The sequence below is a fragment of the Ophidiomyces ophidiicola genome (genome assembly GCF_022830035.1).
Source record: "Ophidiomyces ophidiicola strain CBS 122913 chromosome Unknown scaffold_7, whole genome shotgun sequence".
In the NCBI taxonomy this organism is placed as follows: Eukaryota; Fungi; Ascomycota; class Eurotiomycetes; order Onygenales; family Onygenaceae; genus Ophidiomyces; species Ophidiomyces ophidiicola.
The window spans coordinates 491,120-510,819 of record NW_026054647.1 but is presented as its reverse complement, the minus strand read 5'-3'; the positions used below and the strand labels follow the sequence as shown (position 1 = coordinate 510,819).

The following is a 19,700-nucleotide window of genomic DNA, read 5'->3' as shown; positions in this document are numbered from 1 at the left end:
AAGGTTGTATGCGTTGTCAACACACCTTCTCGGCACTACTGCATCCGTATGTAACGCATTTAAAATGAATTTGATTTTCCTGAATCCCACAGAATTAAAAGTCACGAATATTTTCCACTCAACCACAACGCCAATATACACCAAGGTACACATGCCAATCCAACCAGAGACACAATGAAATTCCCAGGTATCAATATAATCGCCAGCGGTATCCCGCCTAGGAAGCAAATCACATAAAGGGGCCAGAAGCCAGTAGATAGTTAATAACAGAGTAGCACATCAGACATTAGTCACTTATCTAGAAAAGCCATTAGGGTATCAACGAAGCTTCGGCCCGGACCAGACTGGCAAGAAAATAAAAAGCAAAACACAAAGGCAGGCAAAGATTGCCCCTCCAATCATACTCTGCCAGACAATTTTGTGTTGTAGTTTTCGTAGGTTAGCATCTTTCACTTTGAGCTTCCGATCAAAAATCATGATGCGGGACAAGTGTCTTCGAAAGAAAGAGGGCTTTTTCGTATTTGCTGCTTCATCCATCTCTGCCCGCTCCCATGGCAGGGGTTGCCTGCGGGTGAAGAGAAGTAGGAAGAAGCAACTTCCCCGAAGGCCAGAAAGAATCAGACTCATCCCAACCCACCACATCGGCCAAGAAGCAAAGACATCCCACCTAGGGTGCTTCCCCACGGTAGGAACGAAGGCGCGCAGCATCACGGTTAAAAATCCGGCTAAAGTAAGAACGATGCCAACTCCGGTAGCCATGCATAATGTTTCATATGTGCCGTTGGCAACGGCGAGGCGAACGAAATTGCGATGTGAACAGTTGCGGATCAGTTGATAGACGTGTTCGGCAATAGGACGAAGATGATTGGGGTCGGTTGAGTGTTGTATAGCGAGGAGAGCTTGATCGCGCATAGCAGGCGGAATGTTCAGTTCCTTGTCGGCACCTGGGGTGAGGAACATGGTGACAATTACGTCAAGTTCGGCCCGATCATCGAAGTTCGAGTTGACTGCGTGGTGCGAATTGCTGATGGGGTTGATTGCTGTTGTGAATCTGGAATGGCTCTTCGCGAAGAGCTTGATTTGATCCTGGAACGAGCGGCCGCATGGGGCGCCCGATGAGCACACCGCCTCAGCGCCTAGAAGTTGAGAAATTCGACCAAGAGTTTTGTTGGCTAGGCGGGGCCGAGTCAGGAAAGAAAAAGTAGCAAATGGGAGGGGCGAGGAAGCTTACCAACTTCGACATCCGGATCAAGAGATGGCGTTTCAGGAGCCTCTGTGCTCGACGCAATGCTCTTCTCCGGGATAAGGGGAAAGCCATCGTCCTTTTCTGTTGAAGCAGCAATGCTTCGGTTCGAAGAATAGTTCGCCTCATAATCTTTAAACCTGAACATCCTATTAGTTATTAAGTCCGGTCGGCGATACTGATGGCTAGAACGAACCAGGTATAGAATTCGAGATTTTCTGTGGAAAATTCGATGTACTTCAGGTACATGTAGAAGTCATAAAGGGACATGGGACTGCCTGCGTAGACGGCAAGAGACAAATCAGTATTCTGTACGCTGAATGCTCAATGGGAGTGGTTGGCCTAACATGTTTTGTTCGCCAGCACCCTCTCCAGCTTCAATTGGCTAGGAATGGCACTCTTGCTGCGTCCATCGGGACTGAGGGGTCGTCTTCCAGAGCTGACGGCGCTGGAATACTCTTTGATGTCTCTGTATTCGGGCTTCTTGTACCACTTCAGCCACGAGGGGAACATCATGGTGATGAGAACGGACTGTCGGGCACGAGAATCGTCACAGCCGGCGAACGCAAGCTGCAGTGAACTAGCTTGACCGGCTTGTACATGCAATGACGCAGCAGTCAGGCAACCGAAAGGTCGGGTAAAGATAGGGCGACAAGGTGGGAATCATATATGATTCTTATCGGTCATCTTTTTCACGGAGGCGAACCGGTTTCTTGGAACGTGCTGGAGGTTCCACAGAGAGGTTTAAACCCCGTTAACCATGAAACAATTGGACAGGTGACAGACGTGCGAAGCTCGCAGAACCCAGCCAGGCGGCGTGGTGCAGAATAGCATTTGGCGAGTCGATGGGGTGGCGGCCGCTATTGAATCGACACTTCTGGACAGGCGCCCGGGGCCCGTTCGGGCTTAGCGGATCGCAGCGCAACATCTTCTCCACGTGGACGGCGTTGCCACCGACTCTGCAGGGCCTCCACGGCGCCCATCGAGTGATGCATCCGATCGTGCGGGCGATCCGCCGTGCTTTGCCTGCTGCTCTCTGCCTGCCAAGTACACCTGCGTGTCTACAGCTCGCACGCCGCCCACTGTCTGTCCTGCCTGCGGTTTGCATCTTTTTACCGCTCGTGCAAGCGACCTCCTTTGAAACACCCCCCCTCCCGATAGCCGGGGCGCGCTGTCTGCACCATGGATGGCGGTTTTGCGCCGTCAAACCTACCCTAAGGCCGCAGATGCCCAGCAAATCACCGCCAGGGACAAGCATCTAGGGCGTCTTACTATGATCAGCCCGCTCGCCAAGAGCACCAAGCTTCGTTTCGCGCCAAACAAAAAAAAAAGGCCGGTCTTGTTCCCCTCCCATAACAGACCTTTTCTGATTTTCTACTCCGTACCATCCAGCCAAACCTCTTTTTGATCCATACACACCTAAGCGGCCGAGCGATCGATCGGCTTCAACGTTCGGAATACTCGATTCTGCCGGTCGGGTAAGTAGGCTCCACTGACTCGTGCCCACCAGGATATCCCATGAAAACACCGTGGCAAATCAAAGAGACAAGGCGCGCCGAAAATGTCACAGTCCGCGAGGAGTTAATTTCCGCCACGCTGTCGCCTCGTGAAATTCCTAAATCGGTCAGGAGTCTAGCAGAGCCTGATAGGCCATTTTTATGTTTTGGCGGAGGTTTGGGACCCCAGGCCGTTCACAAGCTAAAGTTCTATGCGCCTAGGCAACGAGAAGGAAGAGGAGCTACGGACAGGAGAGCGCTTCGCTTCGTACCTGTGCGGCATAGCGCGCGGCATATGGGTTCCGTGAGCGGTACCGTAAATATGTACTCCGTACCCAGATAACAACTGAGTCTGCTATCGGCGTCATCCAGCTGCTGAGCCATAGCAGACCAGCCATGAGTCGAATAAATGCAGTTTTTCAAAAGTTTTCCGGGGCGTCGGCTCCCCTATTAGGCGGCTCCTTCGTTCCTGGATGCCCCTGTAAACGAGGCTCGTGCTAGCAACACTCTCCCCCAGGATATAGCCTGTCGTTGGAGGGCAGATCCAGCCTGACAAATACATGCGCTCGCCCCTGTCTCTTCTTTTCGTATTCCATTTATTCGTGTTCCTTTCCATCATGTTCCGCGATTTCTCCTTAACCAGCTTATTATATTTTGTTCAGCAAAGCTCAACAAGATGGCCTCCAGGGCTTTTTTTGCGACTTCGTCGCCGGGAGATACAAAAACTCTATGGGAATGCTAAGAGTGACAGGGAAGCACATCCCACAGGAAGAGGTGAAAAAAATCAAGGTACCAAGCATTCGGCTTAGGGATGATTCGCAGTTTGCACTACTCTGTACGGGGTAGTTTCATCACGACACAATGGTCTATTACATTGAGAGAAAGATGCACATGCGTCTTGGAGAAGCACTCTAGCATGTATTTCCAGTGTCCTTCACAACGCCTCGTCATGGCTTTTTGACTATCCATGTAGCCCATTCTGTGTCTATCTCCTAATACTTTTTGCGCCAGTTTACGGGTTTCGCCTACGCTCCTTAGGTCTGACTCCCTATTTTTTGAACACCCCAACGCTGGCTGACATGATTAATATTTTTCCGTGCTGAAAAGTCAAAGGCCGTTATAAAGTCTGGCTAGAGAACATCTATAGAAGCTTACTGAAAGGCACAATTGCGGGCTAGACCCAACCCTACAAATGGCATCATTGAAAGACTCTTCCCTCGTGGCCTGGCCGTCATTAGTGGCATCTCGGACCCAAGGCAGCAATGACTTGACGCCACCCAAGCTCGTTGCCTCACACATTGCTGTATTTCTGGTTCTACCTTTAGACTATTATTATTTTCCATTGAATTCGAAGCCAAACGTCTCCAAAATTTTCTGAATGTTATCTAACGTCCGGAGCTACCGATTGACCATGGCCTTCCCACCACCTCCTATTGATCTCGCCCTACCACGCTACGCCTCTCCAGCCACCACCCATTTCTAGGTAAATGTGATTGATCAGTCGATGCATGCTCAACTCGGTACAGAAGTATGCGGATCTTACGTTTCTGTCTATAGAGTACCCCTTCCATAATTGCTTTTGCATGCGTCGGCTTCATCACTCTTGCTGTTGCTACCCCCTAACCATGAACTTGTTGACTGTTATCTGGACCTTACAGCTTTGTTTGAATGGAACTGGCTAACACCAAGGAAGAAGAAGGCGCCTTGGACCCCATAAATCATACCACAATCAGTACATAATGCCCTTAGATCTCATACAAATGGATGGAATATCCCGGTTCTACTTCGGACATTATTCGGCAATGGTCGGGTGGCCAGCCTCCAACCCACGGAGCAACTTTTTTCACCCACAGCCACCCACCAGAACTCATAAAAGGGGCTATATAATATCAGCATTCGTCCTTATGGAACCTCGCCGCGGGCTATTTTTGAAGTGCAAAGGAAGACCCTGAGCATTGGTGTGGATCGTGATGCCCAGGCAACGCGCGAAATCTTACCAAATGAATTAGACGAATTCAAGGCGCAACTATTCCTGTTTTCGATTTTCTCATTGGCAGCAAGGTAAAACATAGCCAAACCTGCCCGAAAATGGAACTAGACATAAGCAGACGTCCGTGGAAACGACGGACAGAGAATGAGGAACATCATGCCTTGACCTTTTGGTGCTGGAGTATTCGCCTATTAGTGCTATCATGAAAATGCCATCTACAAACTTGCCCAGGCTTAGCACTACGTCCCGACTGTCTTTTCTCTTTCCTCGGCCATCATGTCTTTCCAGGATTTCATCCTTTGAGGTATATTGTGCTTTCAAAGCACTAAAAGGTCCCATTTGCCTTGTTGGTGGTAATTTGGCAACTTTCCTGAGAAATCGCACGGGCATCCTTGAGAGGATCCTATTTTCGTCGCACTAGGATCTTGGTCCACATAGGTTGCTATATAACGAATTAATTACCCAAGTGCTCCATACATAATTCATGATAGCTATAATAACATTATGAACTTTCTTTCTATTCATGATTGTAAGGAATTATATCAGCCACTGGCCTTTGCATGTAGTATTTTAATGCCCTTTTGTTCAGCCCTGTTACCTTGAGGCGCACAGGCCATGTTTGTCACGTGCACTGAGGGTTAAAGCGGCGTGGCGCAGCTCCCTGCATGTTGTAGTTACCCTGTAGTTCGCGCTGCAAGCCAACGGCCCAACATCGAAACAACAGCGTGTTGATAATCACTTTGATTCATCTGATTGGACTTTGTTTTACGTTTTGCATATTCATAAATGAATAAATGATCAGTTTCTCGAGACTTCATATTCCAGCATCATTTTGTCAATCACCTAAAGATGCTGGTGTCCCTGACAGTCGGGAAGGTTGATGCAGGCGTCGCAGTCCTTCTCACACAAGATAATCGACTTGTATGTATCTAATTTAATGCTAATTTCACTGCCCATGCGCGTCTGAAGCTATTACAAAGCTGAAAGACCCTTTTCGCGTGCACTAAATCTATCTGGCCTGTCTAACTTTCTGGTTCTAGATTGAGTTTCCTTCTGTCCTCCTACCTGGCGACATCACCTCTGGTAGCATTGTTGATATTACTGTATCTCGAAACCTAGAAGCTGAGGCTGCCGGCGTATCGGCATTCCAATCTCTCCAGAAACGCATTCTTCACACATACGGCATCAACACTCCCGCACCTCCTGTCTTGCGCCTAAAGAATGCGACCCAAACATCACTCGTCCTTGAATGGGACCCCATCAACCTAGCCACAGCTTCCCTTAAATCCCTCTCGTTATATCGCAATGACTCCAAAGCCGGTTCGATACCGCGACCGCTCGAAATGCGCAGCACGAAAATCAGCGGGCTCGCCATTGACACCGAATACACCTTCCACCTCGTCTTACGCACGTCTGCCGGCACATTCAGCTCGCAAAAATTGGTGTGTCGGACCCACAAAATGACGGATCTTTCAGGCATAACTGTTACTCCTGGCATCATGTCCCCAGAAGTGAAGGTTTCCCTCGAGAACGCGATCGAAAGGATTGGCGCGAAAATGGTGGACTCGGTACAAATAGATACTACGCACTTTGTATGTGTTGAGGGGCGCGGCGCGGCATGGGAGAAAGCCGTTGAGATGAACATCCCAGTAGTTCGGCCAGAATGGGTTGATGGCTGCGAGCGTGAGGGCACTATTGTTAGTGTTCGCGGGTACTATTTAAATGCAGATCCAAAATTGCGGCAGATAGGACCTGGGGTTGGTGCGCATCAAAACCGCCAGCATGCTATCCTGAATTCGTCTGGTGCCGGACATGCGAAATCTCAGAATCGGGGGAGCATATCACAACCACTAAATGAGACAAAACCAGATCACACCGAGCCCCCAGTGACTCCATTTCCGTTTGGCCCGAACAGTAGGGTTCCTAATGGCACTGGATCAGATGAAGATGATTCTGTAAACCCACCCTCTGTCCCACCTAAAGACGGCGAGGGAAAAGAAGCCGATTCCATAGCTACGAGCACCGCCACTACCACTGATCACCCGGCACCTGAAGAGGGCGATGATGCGAAAGAGGAAAATAAAAACAATATTGAAGGCACCAAAGATATCCCTGGAGAGCCTGAATCTCTCGAATCGGAAAAGAAACAACAGCAAGATCTACCTCTTAGGCCCTCGGATTCTACCCCTCAGCCTAGCAAAATCTCTACTAAATCAAGCGGAAATGGGTCTGAAGGAGAGATGGATGAAGTTCCCTTATAACCTAGATATGGCTTTTCTCGCTCTCTTACTTCTTCTCTGCCGTGCAAGGGAATTTGATGAACTTTGTCGAGTCTGTTTCTATAAAATATTACTGGTTTTTAATGCAACGGCCGTCGCAGAATATGTTTAGCCTTGTCGTGTCTCTAATGCACTGCCCTTGCTTGTATAAATGCTTCAAAGACTAACATACTATTGCTCTTCTGTGCATATCCTTCTTGCTTGTAGCATAGCTCACCTAGACAGTTTCGGGCAAATGAATCTCGAGCCGAAATCATCGCCCCCTTGTAGGCTATCATAGGTTTCAATACGCTATGTACTATAAGAAGATCTCGACTCTACTCAGTATTCATTGCCCTATGGCGCCGTCGAGAGCCCTGTACCATTTACTACGAACGAACAGGGTTCAAAGGATATCGATAGGACCCTTTCACCCGAAAACGAAAAGAAGGAGAGAGACTAATAGCTCGAAATTTTCACCATGTATTGATATAATATAAGCTGTACAGAGGGAGGACCCTCAGTCATTTCCATGTGTCTGAAAGTCACTACGAACTGTACGACTTCGTGCAAGATTCAAAAGGATTTTTTGACACCAGATCAGAATCCCATGCCTCTGAAGTACATGAAGACTTTCAAGTAATTCAAACTAGATGTATATGGCTTTCCATTTTGACTTTGCAGGCCTACTCCGTAGGGAGTACGTACGCCCATATGTTTTAAAGTTTAGCTTTATCTTCCTTTTCTAATACATCAGCGTCCCTCACTGCCCATTCTCGCAACAATTTTCGAACGATTTTTCCGCTAGCTAGCCGTGGAACTGCATCTACAAACGAGATTCCACCAGCCAGCTGCTTATGTCTAGCGATTCGCGAGCTCAGGTAATGATGAATGTCTCCTGGTGTGATTTTGCCTTGGCATTCGGCCGGAGTTGAATGTATGCACGAGGATACTCCTCCCCATTCCTAAATGATGGACATGTTAATACAAGTGTTGATTCCTTGGAGGCTGCTTCAAGGGGAACAAACAGTATGATTCTGACTACGCCGGCATCTTCAATATCTTCATGGCTTGAAAGTACTGCCTCCAACTCTGCAGGTGCAACCTGAAAGCCATTCACTTTTATGAGTTCCTGGGTGTAACATATGTCAGTATTTCAAGTTTCATGACAGAACGGGCTAGAAATACAAGATAGAATTAATGACCTACTTTCTTTCTATCGACGATCCAAAACCGCCCGTTTCGTACGACTGCAATATCCCCGGTTTTCAGCCACCCATCTTTAGAAATTGTTTCTGCTGTAGCTTCTTCGTTTTTCCAGTACCCAAGACAGACCTGGGGGCCGCGAATGTATAGCTCTCCAGGCTCGTTGTCACCAACCTCACAACCGTCGTCATTGATCAATTTGGCTTCCGTGTTGGGTATCAACTGACCAACACTACCCGTGCTTTGGAAGTGTTAGCAAACCTGAGGTGCTGCCAAAGAACCTGATATGTTACGCACTCATCTCGCATTCCACCAAGGACAGACATTGCTGCACAGGTGGTCTCAGTCATACCCCATCCTTGACTTATTGGAAAGTTGAATTTCTGAGATGCTTCGTTTTGGGCTTCTTTCGAAACCGGAGCTGCACCGCACAGAGCATCAGTCACGCTGCTGAGATCATAATTTACAGTTTCAGGTCTTTTGATCAGCATTAGTAGAATCGGAGGAGCAATCTGCAAATTGGTTATTCTGTACGTCTGGATATGGCGCAGGTATGCCTCATAATTGAATTCTTTCATGACATACACTGGGATGTTCAACGGGACGACCATTGATATCGTGAACAGCTGACCATACGCATGGTATAGCGGAAGAAGACCTATAAACCGCTCCTGGGGGCGGTTTCTTTTGTATAGAAATCTCGCAAAGGCACTCTGTTTGATATTGGCGATGATATTGTAATGGGTGATTTTCACTCCCTTTGGGAAGCCTGTTGTTCCAGACGAATAATTAACAGTGGCCAGCGCAGACTGCGATTCCTGCTCGGTCATTGGGACCCACGTCCATTGCTGGCCTTGGTCAGTCGTCCCGATCATTGATCGCCAGTCTTTCAGGCCTTGAATGGGGTTGCATGGCTCATCAGAAAACAAAAAAACACGATCTAGTCCAAGACCAACTTTCTGCGCTGCTTCGATCGCCACTGTTGCGACAGATGGGTGCACAAGTAGGGCTTGAGCCTCCGTATCTCGGAGCTGGTACGCAACCTCTAAGTCATTTTCAATGAGTCAGTGGGTTCGTGCGATAACCCGTCATCAGGAGATAAGGCCGCGCATACTCCGTACCATTGGCAGTGAACGAAGGGCTTATTCCACTAAAGAGTCGCCTGGAACCAACAATGCCTAAAAAGGCAACCGGGACAAAAATATGATTTGGTGTCAGGGTCACCACAACTTCTCCAGGCTTGACACCCAGCCTGTCCAGCCCAAACGCCAATCTTCTGACCCATTGAAGCAGCTGCCTAGGTGATAAGCAGTTCTCTGGGTGTTCTGCGTCAATCCAGATGGGTTTGTCGGAGACAGGGGTGTTGGGCGGAAACAAATAGCTCAAAAGGTCGACCTTGGGTATCTGCAGCGGTGGGAAGGGAGATGAAAAGGGCATGTTTGCTTAAGGAGCACGGTGGAGCATTGCGATTGCAACGACTAGGAAGCGAAGACAAGAGGGGAAATGAGCTTTGCAAGGTCACTCTGACGCATCCATAACATGGTACTTATAGGCGCCCTCGCAGCGTCCCGGCAATATGGCGGATCGTGCAGGAGGCGTTCGCCCGAATAAAGCCGCACCACAAGGCCCAACAAATGAGCGATACATGAGCAGCACGGGCCTCGAGGTGCTCGAGAAGGACAATGGATTCTGCGAATCGGCTGCCAGGCTTCTCAAGCGAGCAGGGCCAACGAGGCGTGCCAGGGTGGCTCGCACCAAAGGAAGCGATCAGAATGCTGCGCTGCAACAGGCCCTTGCGTATCGCAAAATTGAGTATCGCCTGGTGATACCGACTGTAGCTCTGAAACAGGCGAAGCCGTGTGGATAACAGGAGATTGTTTTGAACGGATTGACGATGGGTTCTGTCTCGCTCATGGAGTCAATCCAACTTGCGACGCCATGGTCGACCCAAAAATGAAAACTGAATGAATGCGTAAGTAATGAATGAAGGAAGATGGAAAATGCAAAAAAGCAAAAAGAAATCTCCCCGACAGGGAGTCGAACCCTGGTCTCCCGCGCTTGTTAATCACAAGACTTGACAAGCGGAAATCATGACCGTTAGACCATCGAGGATTTGCTGGTGGGTGGGCTGGCGCTCTCGGCCTTTTGTGCTGCATATGCCGACCGGCCCGGTGGCGGGCGGCAAGCCGCAAGGCTCGATGCCAAGCGCGGGCCGGCTGGCTTAGCTGAACGGAAGCGAGCTGAGTTGACCTGGGCAGCTGGGCTTCCCTGGCACGTTCTCTCAGCAGTCATCCATTCCTGCACTGCTACTCCGTCTGCCGGCTCACTGCTACCACCCCCGTTCTCACCCACATACAAGCCGCAATAGCCCTAGCGTGGACGTTGCAGCACGATGGAGCCTAACCTGGCCTGTTCATACCCCTGAGCAGCATCGAATACTGGATACTCCTTATTTCGATCTGCACTTTGAGACTATTTTCCCGCTACGGATTGCGCTCTATCTTGAACCGCTTCCTTCCGCCGCCCGCTGAAAGAAGAAGAGAGAGCGGAACTACGGTACACCGATTACAGTAAAATATTATTCGGGAGAAACTACGGTAGATGGAGTCCTCCGTACGGAGAAACATGCTTTTCCCCGGCATTCGGGGAACCCGGAGTTTTATTATTATGGATTTTAACCCCCAAAAAACCCAGCAAAGTTGCTTGGAGCGGGAAAGCTCCATTATTCTGCAGAATCATTGCCGCTATTAATTATTACTATCATTATTATTGCCCTTCAATAATGCTCGTTGGCAACTTGACACGCGCCTCACGCGAGTAGGCTCTGCCGTGTGGCTTGGTTGCCTAGCTCTTGACATCTACTACGTAGATGACGACGACATTTCCCAACATACCCAAGAACACTAGACCACTATCGCCGGTTTCGGCTGTGCATACCCGTTAGCTAGCCGTCCCAGATGCCGGTATCCTTTCCAATCTGCCATTCTCACTACTCCTGTCATGTCGTATTCTTCTCTCCACTGTCAAAGGGCTGAATGGATAAACTCGGAAACCAAGTCTCAATTGTATCTATATCTCAAAATATAGATATTATTCTATCATCGAATACCGCAAGATCGTCGTGCGGAATCTGTTTTCCTTGAATGTACCGGTGGAGTCCTCTTGCTTGATTTCAGGGCTTCCAGTAGTGCATTACCCCCACCCAACCCGGCTCCCCTTGCTACCAACAGCCGCTGTACAATACACAATGCCTGTCCCGGCTCCCGTTTCCTATCGAACGGGCTGTGTATTTCTTAGGTCGTACGTCTATCCCCACTTCTAAAAGGAGAATAACACATTCATCCCGTTCTTGGGGCTCTTGCGACTCACTGGTCTTGACCTGGCATCCTACTCAATAGTGCTCTGGGGCGTGTATGCTCCTTCGTTGGCGTTCTACGTTGATTGCTATTATTATTTCATGCGAAAGTGGAACTCCGTACGGAGCACAAAGGTGTATTTGTGGTTACTTATAACCAGTGCTCCTCAGGAGAGGTCAGCTATTCTACCTCAGAATCAGGAGTTGCTTGACTTGCTCGGCTAGCTGCAACAATGGCTTTCTTCTCTGTTTCATTTCTGCAGTTTATTGCATTTAGTTTTTTCCTCATCCCCCACGCTCTATCATCCCCTACAAAATCCCTTACAGGTACACGTGCTCCTAATTCTCTTCCCGCTCAGCCGTGCTGATGCCTTGTCATAGAAGCTAAGAACGGAAAATGCTGCGTATTTCCACCTTTAATCAAGGCTACAGCAGAACAATTACAAGCTGGCTTAGCTGCTAGGTGCTACACTAGTGTTCACATCGTTCAAGTAAGTAACTAACTCTGGCGATATTGAGGCTAATGGTGCTGTGGCTAATGGCTTGTAGGCATACTTAGACAGGATTAAGGAAGTAAACGGCATTCTCCGTCCTGTTGCAGAGATAAATCCAGATGCGCTCAAAATTGCTGCTGATCTTGATAATGAACGTGCCTGCAAGAAACTCCGAGGGTACGTTGGCTAAACCTTTTCTTCTTGTCTGTGTCCTCTAATCACCCGTTTTTTTTAGTCCATTGCATGGCTTGCCAGTGCTGATCAAAGGCAATATTGGTACAAATGATAAACTACAAACTACTGGTATAAGCCCTCATCGGCATGGGAAAAAGCACCAGCTAATCGTTCTGTTCTAGCTGGCTCTACTATCCTACTGAATTCCACACTTTACGAAGACGCAACAGTGGCAAAGAAGTTAAGGGAAGCTGGCATAATTATTCTCGGGAAGACCGGCCTTTCACAATGGTCCAATTTCCGGGGTCAAATCCCTAACGGTTGGAGCGCGTTTGGAGGTAGAGTTTACGCAGCTTACTCCCCAAATCAAGACCCCTCTGGTAGCTCGAGTGGCAGTGGTGTAGCGTCGGATCTGGGACTAGCTTGGGCAACATTGGGAACAGAGGTAGGTACAGCCCTCTCCACTTCAGTCCCAGCTTCTTTCTCTTTGCGACAGTATGTTGATGCTAAGTATTACAAAGACAATTGGAAGCATCGTCTCCCCTGCCGAGATGAGCAATGTTGTCGGAGTCAAACCAACTGTTGGCCTCACTTCGCGCCACCTTGTCATCCCCATAGCCGCGTATCAAGATACAGTTGGACCCATGACAAGAACTGTAAAGGATGCTGCCTTTTTGCTTCAAGCCATAGCCGGGAAAGACGCAAAGGATAAATTTACATCCGAAATCCCGTCTATACCAGATTATGTTGCAGCGTGCAAACGAGGAGCACTTAAGGGAAAACGACTTGGAGTTCCATCCAACGTTCTTAGGGTACCGACTCAAGGAAGGGAGGCTGATGCTATCTTTGAGAAGGGCCTTAAAGATCTAGAGAAAGCCGGAGCTATCATCGTGCAGGACGTAAAATATGAAGATACTGCAGAAACTCAGCTCACTGAACTGCTTGACCCGCTTTTAGGGGCAGATTTTAACAAGGCCTTACCCGACTACTTAAAACAGCTGAAGTCGAATCCAAACAACCTCCGTACCGTAAGTGATATTCGCCGCGTCACCCAAAAGTCTCCAAAAGAAAATTACCCCGAGTACAACACATCCTCCTGGGATGCCGCCATCAAGCTGGGTTACGATAGCACATCGCCAAAATTCCAGGAAATGCGTAAAAAGGCTGTCAAGCTTACGGAAGACGGTTGCATCTTGCGAGCGATCAAAAAGTATAAACTCGATGGCCTTGTTCTACCAACCGCTATGAGCCCCCTTGTGCCGGGTGTTTACGGTTCCCCAATAATCACCGTCCCAATTGGTAGCACACCTGTCGCATCCAATTCCACGGACAAATCCACCGGTTTCGTGCGACCAGTTGGAATAGCCTTCTTTGCTGAGCGTTGGAGCGAGGAAAAATTGTTTGGCTTCGCCTACGACTTTGAGCAAGTAACCCAGGTTCGAGACACGCTGAAGCGATACATCGAGCCGAAGGCTGGGTTAAAGGAACAACGACGCAAGTCCAAATGAGAAAATTAGCTTCTAGTTCATCCTTTCTTTCTTTCTTTTTCTTTCTGAAATAAGGATACATAATTGGCAGGATGTTTTTACTCTGTTAATACAATGAATTGATTCCCTATGAATTATTATTTTTTATTATTACATAGTTACGTTTGCACATACAGTATATAATTTGGTCGGGAAATCTCACATCATCATATACTCGCGCGTCTTCGCATTCCACAAGCGAGCCGTATTATCTATCGGTCCCACCGCGGCTAAAAGAACTACGCCAAGGCTCCCGGAGAACATGCCATTGCACCTTAACGCTCGTGGCTAATTCTAATCAAAAATAGGATTTTGGTTGTCAACAGATGTCTCTGTTGGGGCTTAGAGGCTTACGTCCATAGACAACAGTCCTGTGGATGCAGCAGCGGTCAGCATCTATCTGTGTCTTAAGAGCCGGAGTAAATAATAGGCGGTTTACATTTCATCATATGAGTGGATCGAAGGATTCCGCAGGCCTTTTCTTGCCTGGTCTTGGTACTCCTTCACCTGCTCAGGGGTCCACTATCAGCCCGTCAGCTACCTCTGCTAGTATATTGCATATTCCGCCCCAAAAAGCAGATACACATGCCGTCAATAATGACAACTTACCTTCAGCACCCTGGTCAATAGCATTGTTGTCCAGTCCTCAATTCCTTCTTCCCAGTACACTCTATTCACCTTCCCTAGCTCCTTGAGCCTAGGATCTTCAGGCCAGTCGCCGATAGGGCATTTAAATCGATGCTCGACGACATCTTCGAATCCGGCCTTCAAGATTTTTGGTTTTGCTTCGTTGATAACGCGCAGTGTTTTCCCAAATGCATCGCCCGCTTCGAGGGAGACGTGCCCCCATCGTTCCATAATGGTACCGTCTGTGGAGTGATCATCAGACTTGGGGCAAACCCCCCTCTCAACTTGCTCGATATAGCCACCTGGGCGGATGTGCCTATGAAGTGATTGAATTGCATTAGAAGATCACAGTATTTATCCCTATTAAAAATTTTTAAAGCACGTACTTTAATGCTTGATGATAGAATTCATCCCAGTCCGCCACGCAGCCATAGAGCCCACGTACATGAACAAAGTCAAAGGTGTCGGGTGTATGCAACCATTCGTCACAACAGTCGTCGATTTCAAACGACAAGTTAGGGGGAACTAGAGGCGGTTGGATCGGCGAAAGGTCGGTGCCAATGACTGTTGCTGACGGGTAATCGTCGGCGAATTCTCTATGCCGGAGTCAGATTTCTCAGTTCAATTGCCTACAGAAAGATACAAACATGGCCCATATTCCTGCAAAATCACATTTTGTTAGCCTCCTACCGGAATATACAGAGCATATGCACAAACCAGTCCCAGTTCCAATGTCAATAACGCGCTAAATCTCAATGGTTAGTTGACTATCCTAAAAGGGATGGATTGGCTCTTTTACATGCACGTCTTTCGGTATAGGAGCAAAGAAGAGGTGTCCCCGAAGGAGAAGCTTGTATATATGGTGTCTACGTGTGGTATATCTATGATCAGCAGGATTGCCCAAGAGGGGAGTATGCTCACACACCCTAGATCCGAATGCCAATTTGCTTTCTCGTCATTAGGTCCCCTGATCGCTCACCCCATCAGCGGGTAGTACATACAGCTCAGACAAAGAGCGCTACTGACCAATAGGATCCAGAATGGTACGCATGGTATCTCCTCCCATTTTCGTACTCATAGTCTAATATGCTGGAGCGAAGCGACTCCGTATCTCTGACCATAAAATCAGCTCTTAGTGAATGCTCGAAAATGGCAATCCGGGCTGACCCACGATGCTACGTCGTCTCCGAGAGTAGAATCGGCATCGCTGTCATGCATCTTGAAAAAAGCCCATCAGCCGCAGCTAAGAAAAGAAAACAAAACAGACAAGAGGTGATCACAACAATTGCAATGTCTTCGTCGATTTCCGCCATGGCTGGAAAGGACCTGCCTGACGTGAGGCGACATGAATCCGACAAGAAGCATTCCTAGATGCTCCTTAACCTCCTATCGGATGGTGATGCAATATGTGGCAATGGGTGGTTACTAAGAAAGCTCACCAATGCCCAAAGTCTCTTGAAAGTCAACGCCGCAAAGCGGTAAACTACCAATCACGAGGTAGTTAATCCATCCAGCTTCGGTCAAAGTATGATTTATGGCATGGCAGAGGAACGGGTGAAAGGTACTCCGCAGAGGTGGTTGTTATCGGTTGGCTTTCTTTGCATGTGCTTCACTCCCAATAAGTCTGGATATTGCTTATACTCCGAATAGTAATAATATGTAGCGGTTCAACGTTTGAATTGAATTGGGGCTAGCGAAGGAGTATCTTTCAGCCATATAATACTCCTGCGGCCTAGGAAGCCTCGTTAGACTTGGCAGATTCTTATATCCACCCTCTTTGTATGGGTATTCGCCAACACTATATTTTCATCATTCCATCTTGCTAATCTGCACTTTATGGGATAAATTCAATAGTAAGAGGTATGGAGGCCTTTTATACCCCGTTTCCAACCGAAGAAAAAGGGAGGAAATGACTGGAACCATTCTGCAGGTATCCCATACAGACCCATTTCTCCACCCTCCAAACTTTCACTATAGAAGTTTAGTTCACTACTCCGGACTTCACTAGTTAGTTGATTAACTGGTCAAAGTAAGAAGCTTAAATCTGACTCAAACAGTGTTTTTCTCTACATCAATGTTCGCACACGGGTACAGGCCTTTTATTCTTTGAGGAAGAGGTTCATCTGCCAACAACGCATGAGCACTTCCATCGTCCAAATCAGGGGTTATTATAGTTAACCCGTTAATTGGGTAGCCAGGCAGCAGAGTTAGCCAACTACCTAGTTAACTATGTAGTTCACCAATTACTCACCTCCATGTGGCTCTCTTAACAAGCAGACAGATGTATATCACAGCCATCTTCCATCTGCCTTTTCATGCCTTTCAATTCTCTCTCCTAGTGACATAATTGTCCATTTTTAAGCTCGTGTCTCGCCTGTCAAGTGTCCCCCACCATGGCAAGCCCACTGCAGCCCCTCGAACTTTTTCAACAGCGATATCCGTCCATGGCTTTCTCTCCCCATGCTCCTTCAACGCACGACGCAAAGGCCAACGGCCTCGCGCAGCCCAGCGGCGTTGGTGTCGCACCTCGCTCGATTCTCAACATTGTCGCTCCCCACATCTCTGAGGCCGCAGCGCCACGCACGGAAGCTCCGGCTTCAAGCATCGCCCCAAAGACGAGAGCGTCTTCTGTGTTGCTCCAGACCAGCTTTGGCCTCCAGCTGAACATCGACGACAAGTTGGATGGCAGTGGCATAATCGCCATTCAGAACATGAAGCTACAGAAGAGTCACCTGCAGGAAGCTCCCATTCCAAATGCCTTTCGGTATCGGCTACTGCCAGAGTGGCGGACGTCATTCCTTTGGTATGACCCGCTGTGGCCACAGAACCCGCCTGGCGAAACCCATGTTGACGAAGATGTCATTACGGCTCGCTACCCCGACTTGGCGGCATCTTACTTCACGTGGAAAGATGCCTTTGAAGAATCATTTGAGCAGCAAAGATGCCACCTGGGCAGTGGGTCAGAGCCCTTTGCTGACGATCTCCAACGTGTGGCTTGGGAAGTAGGAGGCTTCATTGCATGTTGGCTGGCCTGCCAGGACGATGTGGACGGTGTGACATATCTCGTTTCGGCGGGCACTTATGAGATTGGAAAAGCCGATGTCGAACTGGTGCTACAGCGCTTTCTCGTAGATATGAACGGATTGCCATGATGAGAACTTTGGATTACGATTCGGGCTCTAATTCTAGACTGTGAGCTAATTATGTCGCTTTAATTATTATGGAAACAATGCCGTGCCTGTCTATATAGTCATGGTGAAAATGTGTGTCCCTATACATGCCGGTGTATGCAAAGATCACGACAAACATATACATATGTACGCCATTAGAGGAAAAAATACGTAAGTAATAATCGCTTTTGCTAAAAAGTCACCTGGAAACGTTTACTTGTCCGTATGCGCTCTCCATATCGGAAGAAGAAAAACGGAAGCGGTGTTAAGGCCAGCGCAATAAAAGCGAGAAGAGAATTGCCCCAACCCAAACCAAGAGTGCTGTACATCCTGATCCCGGCAAGGGGTAGAACCGCACCGACGGCGGAACGGAAAAGTGTGTTTGCGGCCATAGCACTGGCGGAATGGAGCGTGTAGGCGTCAACAAGATAAGTGGAAATTGACATCTACATTGGGCCACGAAGTAACGTTAACTAAGCTGTTACACAAACAAAATGTTGTGGAACGTTGTAAGGGAAAACTTACAAAGGTGATGATCATCCCAACTCCAAAAAAGAAAGTGCCAATAATAGGTAGGATATAGTGCGCCCCGTGTTCTGCTGTCCAGCCATACCAGAAGAGGCCAATAGGCAGGAAAAAAGACCCAGGAATAAGCGGAGGAAGGCGATATTCCGGCTTCATCTCTCCAGACTTAACAGATAGGCGTTTAAGAATCCGATCCGACGTTGTGGCGCTGATAGCAAGGCCGCAGACACTTCCAATCCCAATGCCGAGAAATGATAACCCGACGTTTCCTTGTTATCTATTAGCCCGCGAGCCTTCAAGATGCCGAATATCTCACTTACCTTGAGAGAAGTGATATGTGCGAATAAAGACGGAAGAGATCGTGGTGAAGAGGAGGTAAAGGTAACCATACACAACAGCAACATATAACGACAACAGGAACACAATGGGCGAGAAAAGAAGCATTTTGGTAGGTCGAACGATTGATTGAAGAAAGAGTTGTTTCGGTCTGATGCCCATGTCAAGCGCTGACCTCAGATTCTGATTGCCGGTTTCTTTGATGAGCCTTTTAGTTTTTCGAGCAAGAAGCGTTGGGTGGTAGGATTCCCTCATAAAGATGAGTGTGTTGATTGTTATGGCACCAGACTATGAGGATTTATAAGGCACAGCTATCTGGGCTATTTTGGAATCTTGAGGTAGACTTACAACAATCGCAAGAACCCAGAACGTCCATCTCCAGCCCTTGGCCTCTGTGAGATAACCTCCGGCGACGGGGCCAATAACAGGGCCCAGCAGAGGACCCAGTGCCCAGGCTCCCATGGCGGCTCCACGCTTCTCCTGTCTAATCATATCTGCCATTGACCCAGCACCAATAGTCAAAGGCGCTGAGCCTGCTGACCCCGCAAGAAAACGGAAAACGATAAGGGCGTTCAAGTTGGGCGCCACGGCGCAGGCAATGTTGAAAATAGTAAATAAGATATTGCAAATGTGGTAGACGGGCGACCGACCATACATTTCAGACATCGGGGCAATTATCAGAGGGCCGAAGGCATATCCCAGCAAATAAACAGACACAACGAACGACGCGAGCTCCGGGCTCCGGCTTTTGAATTCTTTCATGACCTCTGCGACTCCAGGAGCAAACATGGATGACCCGAGGGGCCTGAAATAGCATCAGCCTTTGCCAGAAAAGTCTTGAAATATTGGGAATGACGACATACGTGATAAACGTGATTATGGCTATGGATCCGACAATGATGGCCTTCTTCTTGAAAGTCCAGTTCAGTGGATTTTCAGGGTCATCGGGGCCGTCCCAATCGACAATATTTGGATCTTGAGCCAGCTCTGCCTCCTTGAGATATTGGTCCTCGACATCCGCGACAGCAACCTCGAGGTCGTCTGCAGCATTGGGTCGTGCCCTTTCGCATGCTGATAAGGGTTGGCTGCTTGTGGACTTGCGCGTCTCCATCCCACTCTTTTCCACGACTGTGGAAGCCCCTATCATTCAAGTTGTGGTGAGCCTGGATGAACAGAGAAAGAACCAAGGATAACGTGAGAAACACACCACTGTCAGTAGTCATGCCGGGCCGGCTGTTCAGTCAGAGCTCTGGAGCTTGCTGGTGGCACTAAGTTAACTAGATCTGCAGGCTCCCTGGAG

The 19,700-nt window shown here is 48.4% G+C and overlaps 8 protein-coding genes and 1 non-coding gene across 9 annotated transcripts; 4 read left to right on the top strand and 5 right to left on the bottom strand.

Annotated features, from left to right (window-relative positions):
- Positions 1-318: 318 nt before the first annotated feature.
- On the bottom strand, positions 319-1,759 carry LOZ57_002584 (uncharacterized protein; the record flags this gene model as incomplete). The annotated part of the gene is made up of 4 exons (XM_049251649.1): positions 319-1,172; positions 1,232-1,383; positions 1,440-1,566; positions 1,591-1,759. 4 exons carry the CDS (start codon positions 1,757-1,759, stop codon positions 319-321), a joined length of 1,302 nt encoding a protein of 433 aa, XP_049109454.1.
- Positions 1,760-5,578: 3,819 nt separating this feature from the next.
- LOZ57_002583 (uncharacterized protein) lies at positions 5,579-6,990 on the top strand (the record flags this gene model as incomplete). Its single annotated transcript, XM_049251648.1, has 2 exons — positions 5,579-5,650; positions 5,770-6,990. The coding sequence occupies 2 exons, from the start codon at positions 5,579-5,581 to the stop codon at positions 6,988-6,990; spliced, it is 1,293 nt and encodes a 430-aa protein (XP_049109453.1).
- A 716-nt stretch (positions 6,991-7,706) lies between these two features.
- LOZ57_002582 (uncharacterized protein) lies at positions 7,707-9,630 on the bottom strand (the record flags this gene model as incomplete). Its single annotated transcript, XM_049251647.1, has 5 exons — positions 7,707-7,952; positions 7,976-8,119; positions 8,197-8,434; positions 8,491-9,238; positions 9,315-9,630. The coding sequence occupies 5 exons, from the start codon at positions 9,628-9,630 to the stop codon at positions 7,707-7,709; spliced, it is 1,692 nt and encodes a 563-aa protein (XP_049109452.1).
- A 139-nt stretch (positions 9,631-9,769) lies between these two features.
- LOZ57_002581 (uncharacterized protein) lies at positions 9,770-10,060 on the top strand (the record flags this gene model as incomplete). Its single annotated transcript, XM_049251646.1, has 1 exon — positions 9,770-10,060. One exon carries the CDS (start codon positions 9,770-9,772, stop codon positions 10,058-10,060), a length of 291 nt encoding a protein of 96 aa, XP_049109451.1.
- A 155-nt stretch (positions 10,061-10,215) lies between these two features.
- LOZ57_002580 lies at positions 10,216-10,305 on the bottom strand. Its single transcript has one exon. It is a non-coding gene; the product is annotated as a tRNA-Asp (tRNA).
- A 1,476-nt stretch (positions 10,306-11,781) lies between these two features.
- LOZ57_002579 (uncharacterized protein) lies at positions 11,782-13,724 on the top strand (the record flags this gene model as incomplete). The annotated part of the gene is made up of 6 exons (XM_049251645.1): positions 11,782-11,875; positions 11,930-12,039; positions 12,098-12,219; positions 12,278-12,345; positions 12,399-12,661; positions 12,738-13,724. 6 exons carry the CDS (start codon positions 11,782-11,784, stop codon positions 13,722-13,724), a joined length of 1,644 nt encoding a protein of 547 aa, XP_049109450.1.
- Positions 13,725-14,177: 453 nt separating this feature from the next.
- LOZ57_002578 (uncharacterized protein) lies at positions 14,178-15,587 on the bottom strand (the record flags this gene model as incomplete). The annotated part of the gene is made up of 9 exons (XM_049251644.1): positions 14,178-14,264; positions 14,352-14,685; positions 14,756-14,965; positions 15,017-15,029; positions 15,087-15,114; positions 15,169-15,235; positions 15,295-15,336; positions 15,396-15,482; positions 15,541-15,587. The coding sequence occupies 9 exons, from the start codon at positions 15,585-15,587 to the stop codon at positions 14,178-14,180; spliced, it is 915 nt and encodes a 304-aa protein (XP_049109449.1).
- A 1,175-nt stretch (positions 15,588-16,762) lies between these two features.
- On the top strand, positions 16,763-17,521 carry LOZ57_002577 (uncharacterized protein; the record flags this gene model as incomplete). The annotated part of the gene is made up of 1 exon (XM_049251643.1): positions 16,763-17,521. One exon carries the CDS (start codon positions 16,763-16,765, stop codon positions 17,519-17,521), a length of 759 nt encoding a protein of 252 aa, XP_049109448.1.
- A 209-nt stretch (positions 17,522-17,730) lies between these two features.
- On the bottom strand, positions 17,731-19,623 carry LOZ57_002576 (uncharacterized protein; the record flags this gene model as incomplete). Its single annotated transcript, XM_049251642.1, has 6 exons — positions 17,731-17,985; positions 18,065-18,333; positions 18,385-18,688; positions 18,749-19,205; positions 19,264-19,540; positions 19,608-19,623. The coding sequence occupies 6 exons, from the start codon at positions 19,621-19,623 to the stop codon at positions 17,731-17,733; spliced, it is 1,578 nt and encodes a 525-aa protein (XP_049109447.1).
- Between the last annotated feature and the right edge of the window lie 77 nt (positions 19,624-19,700).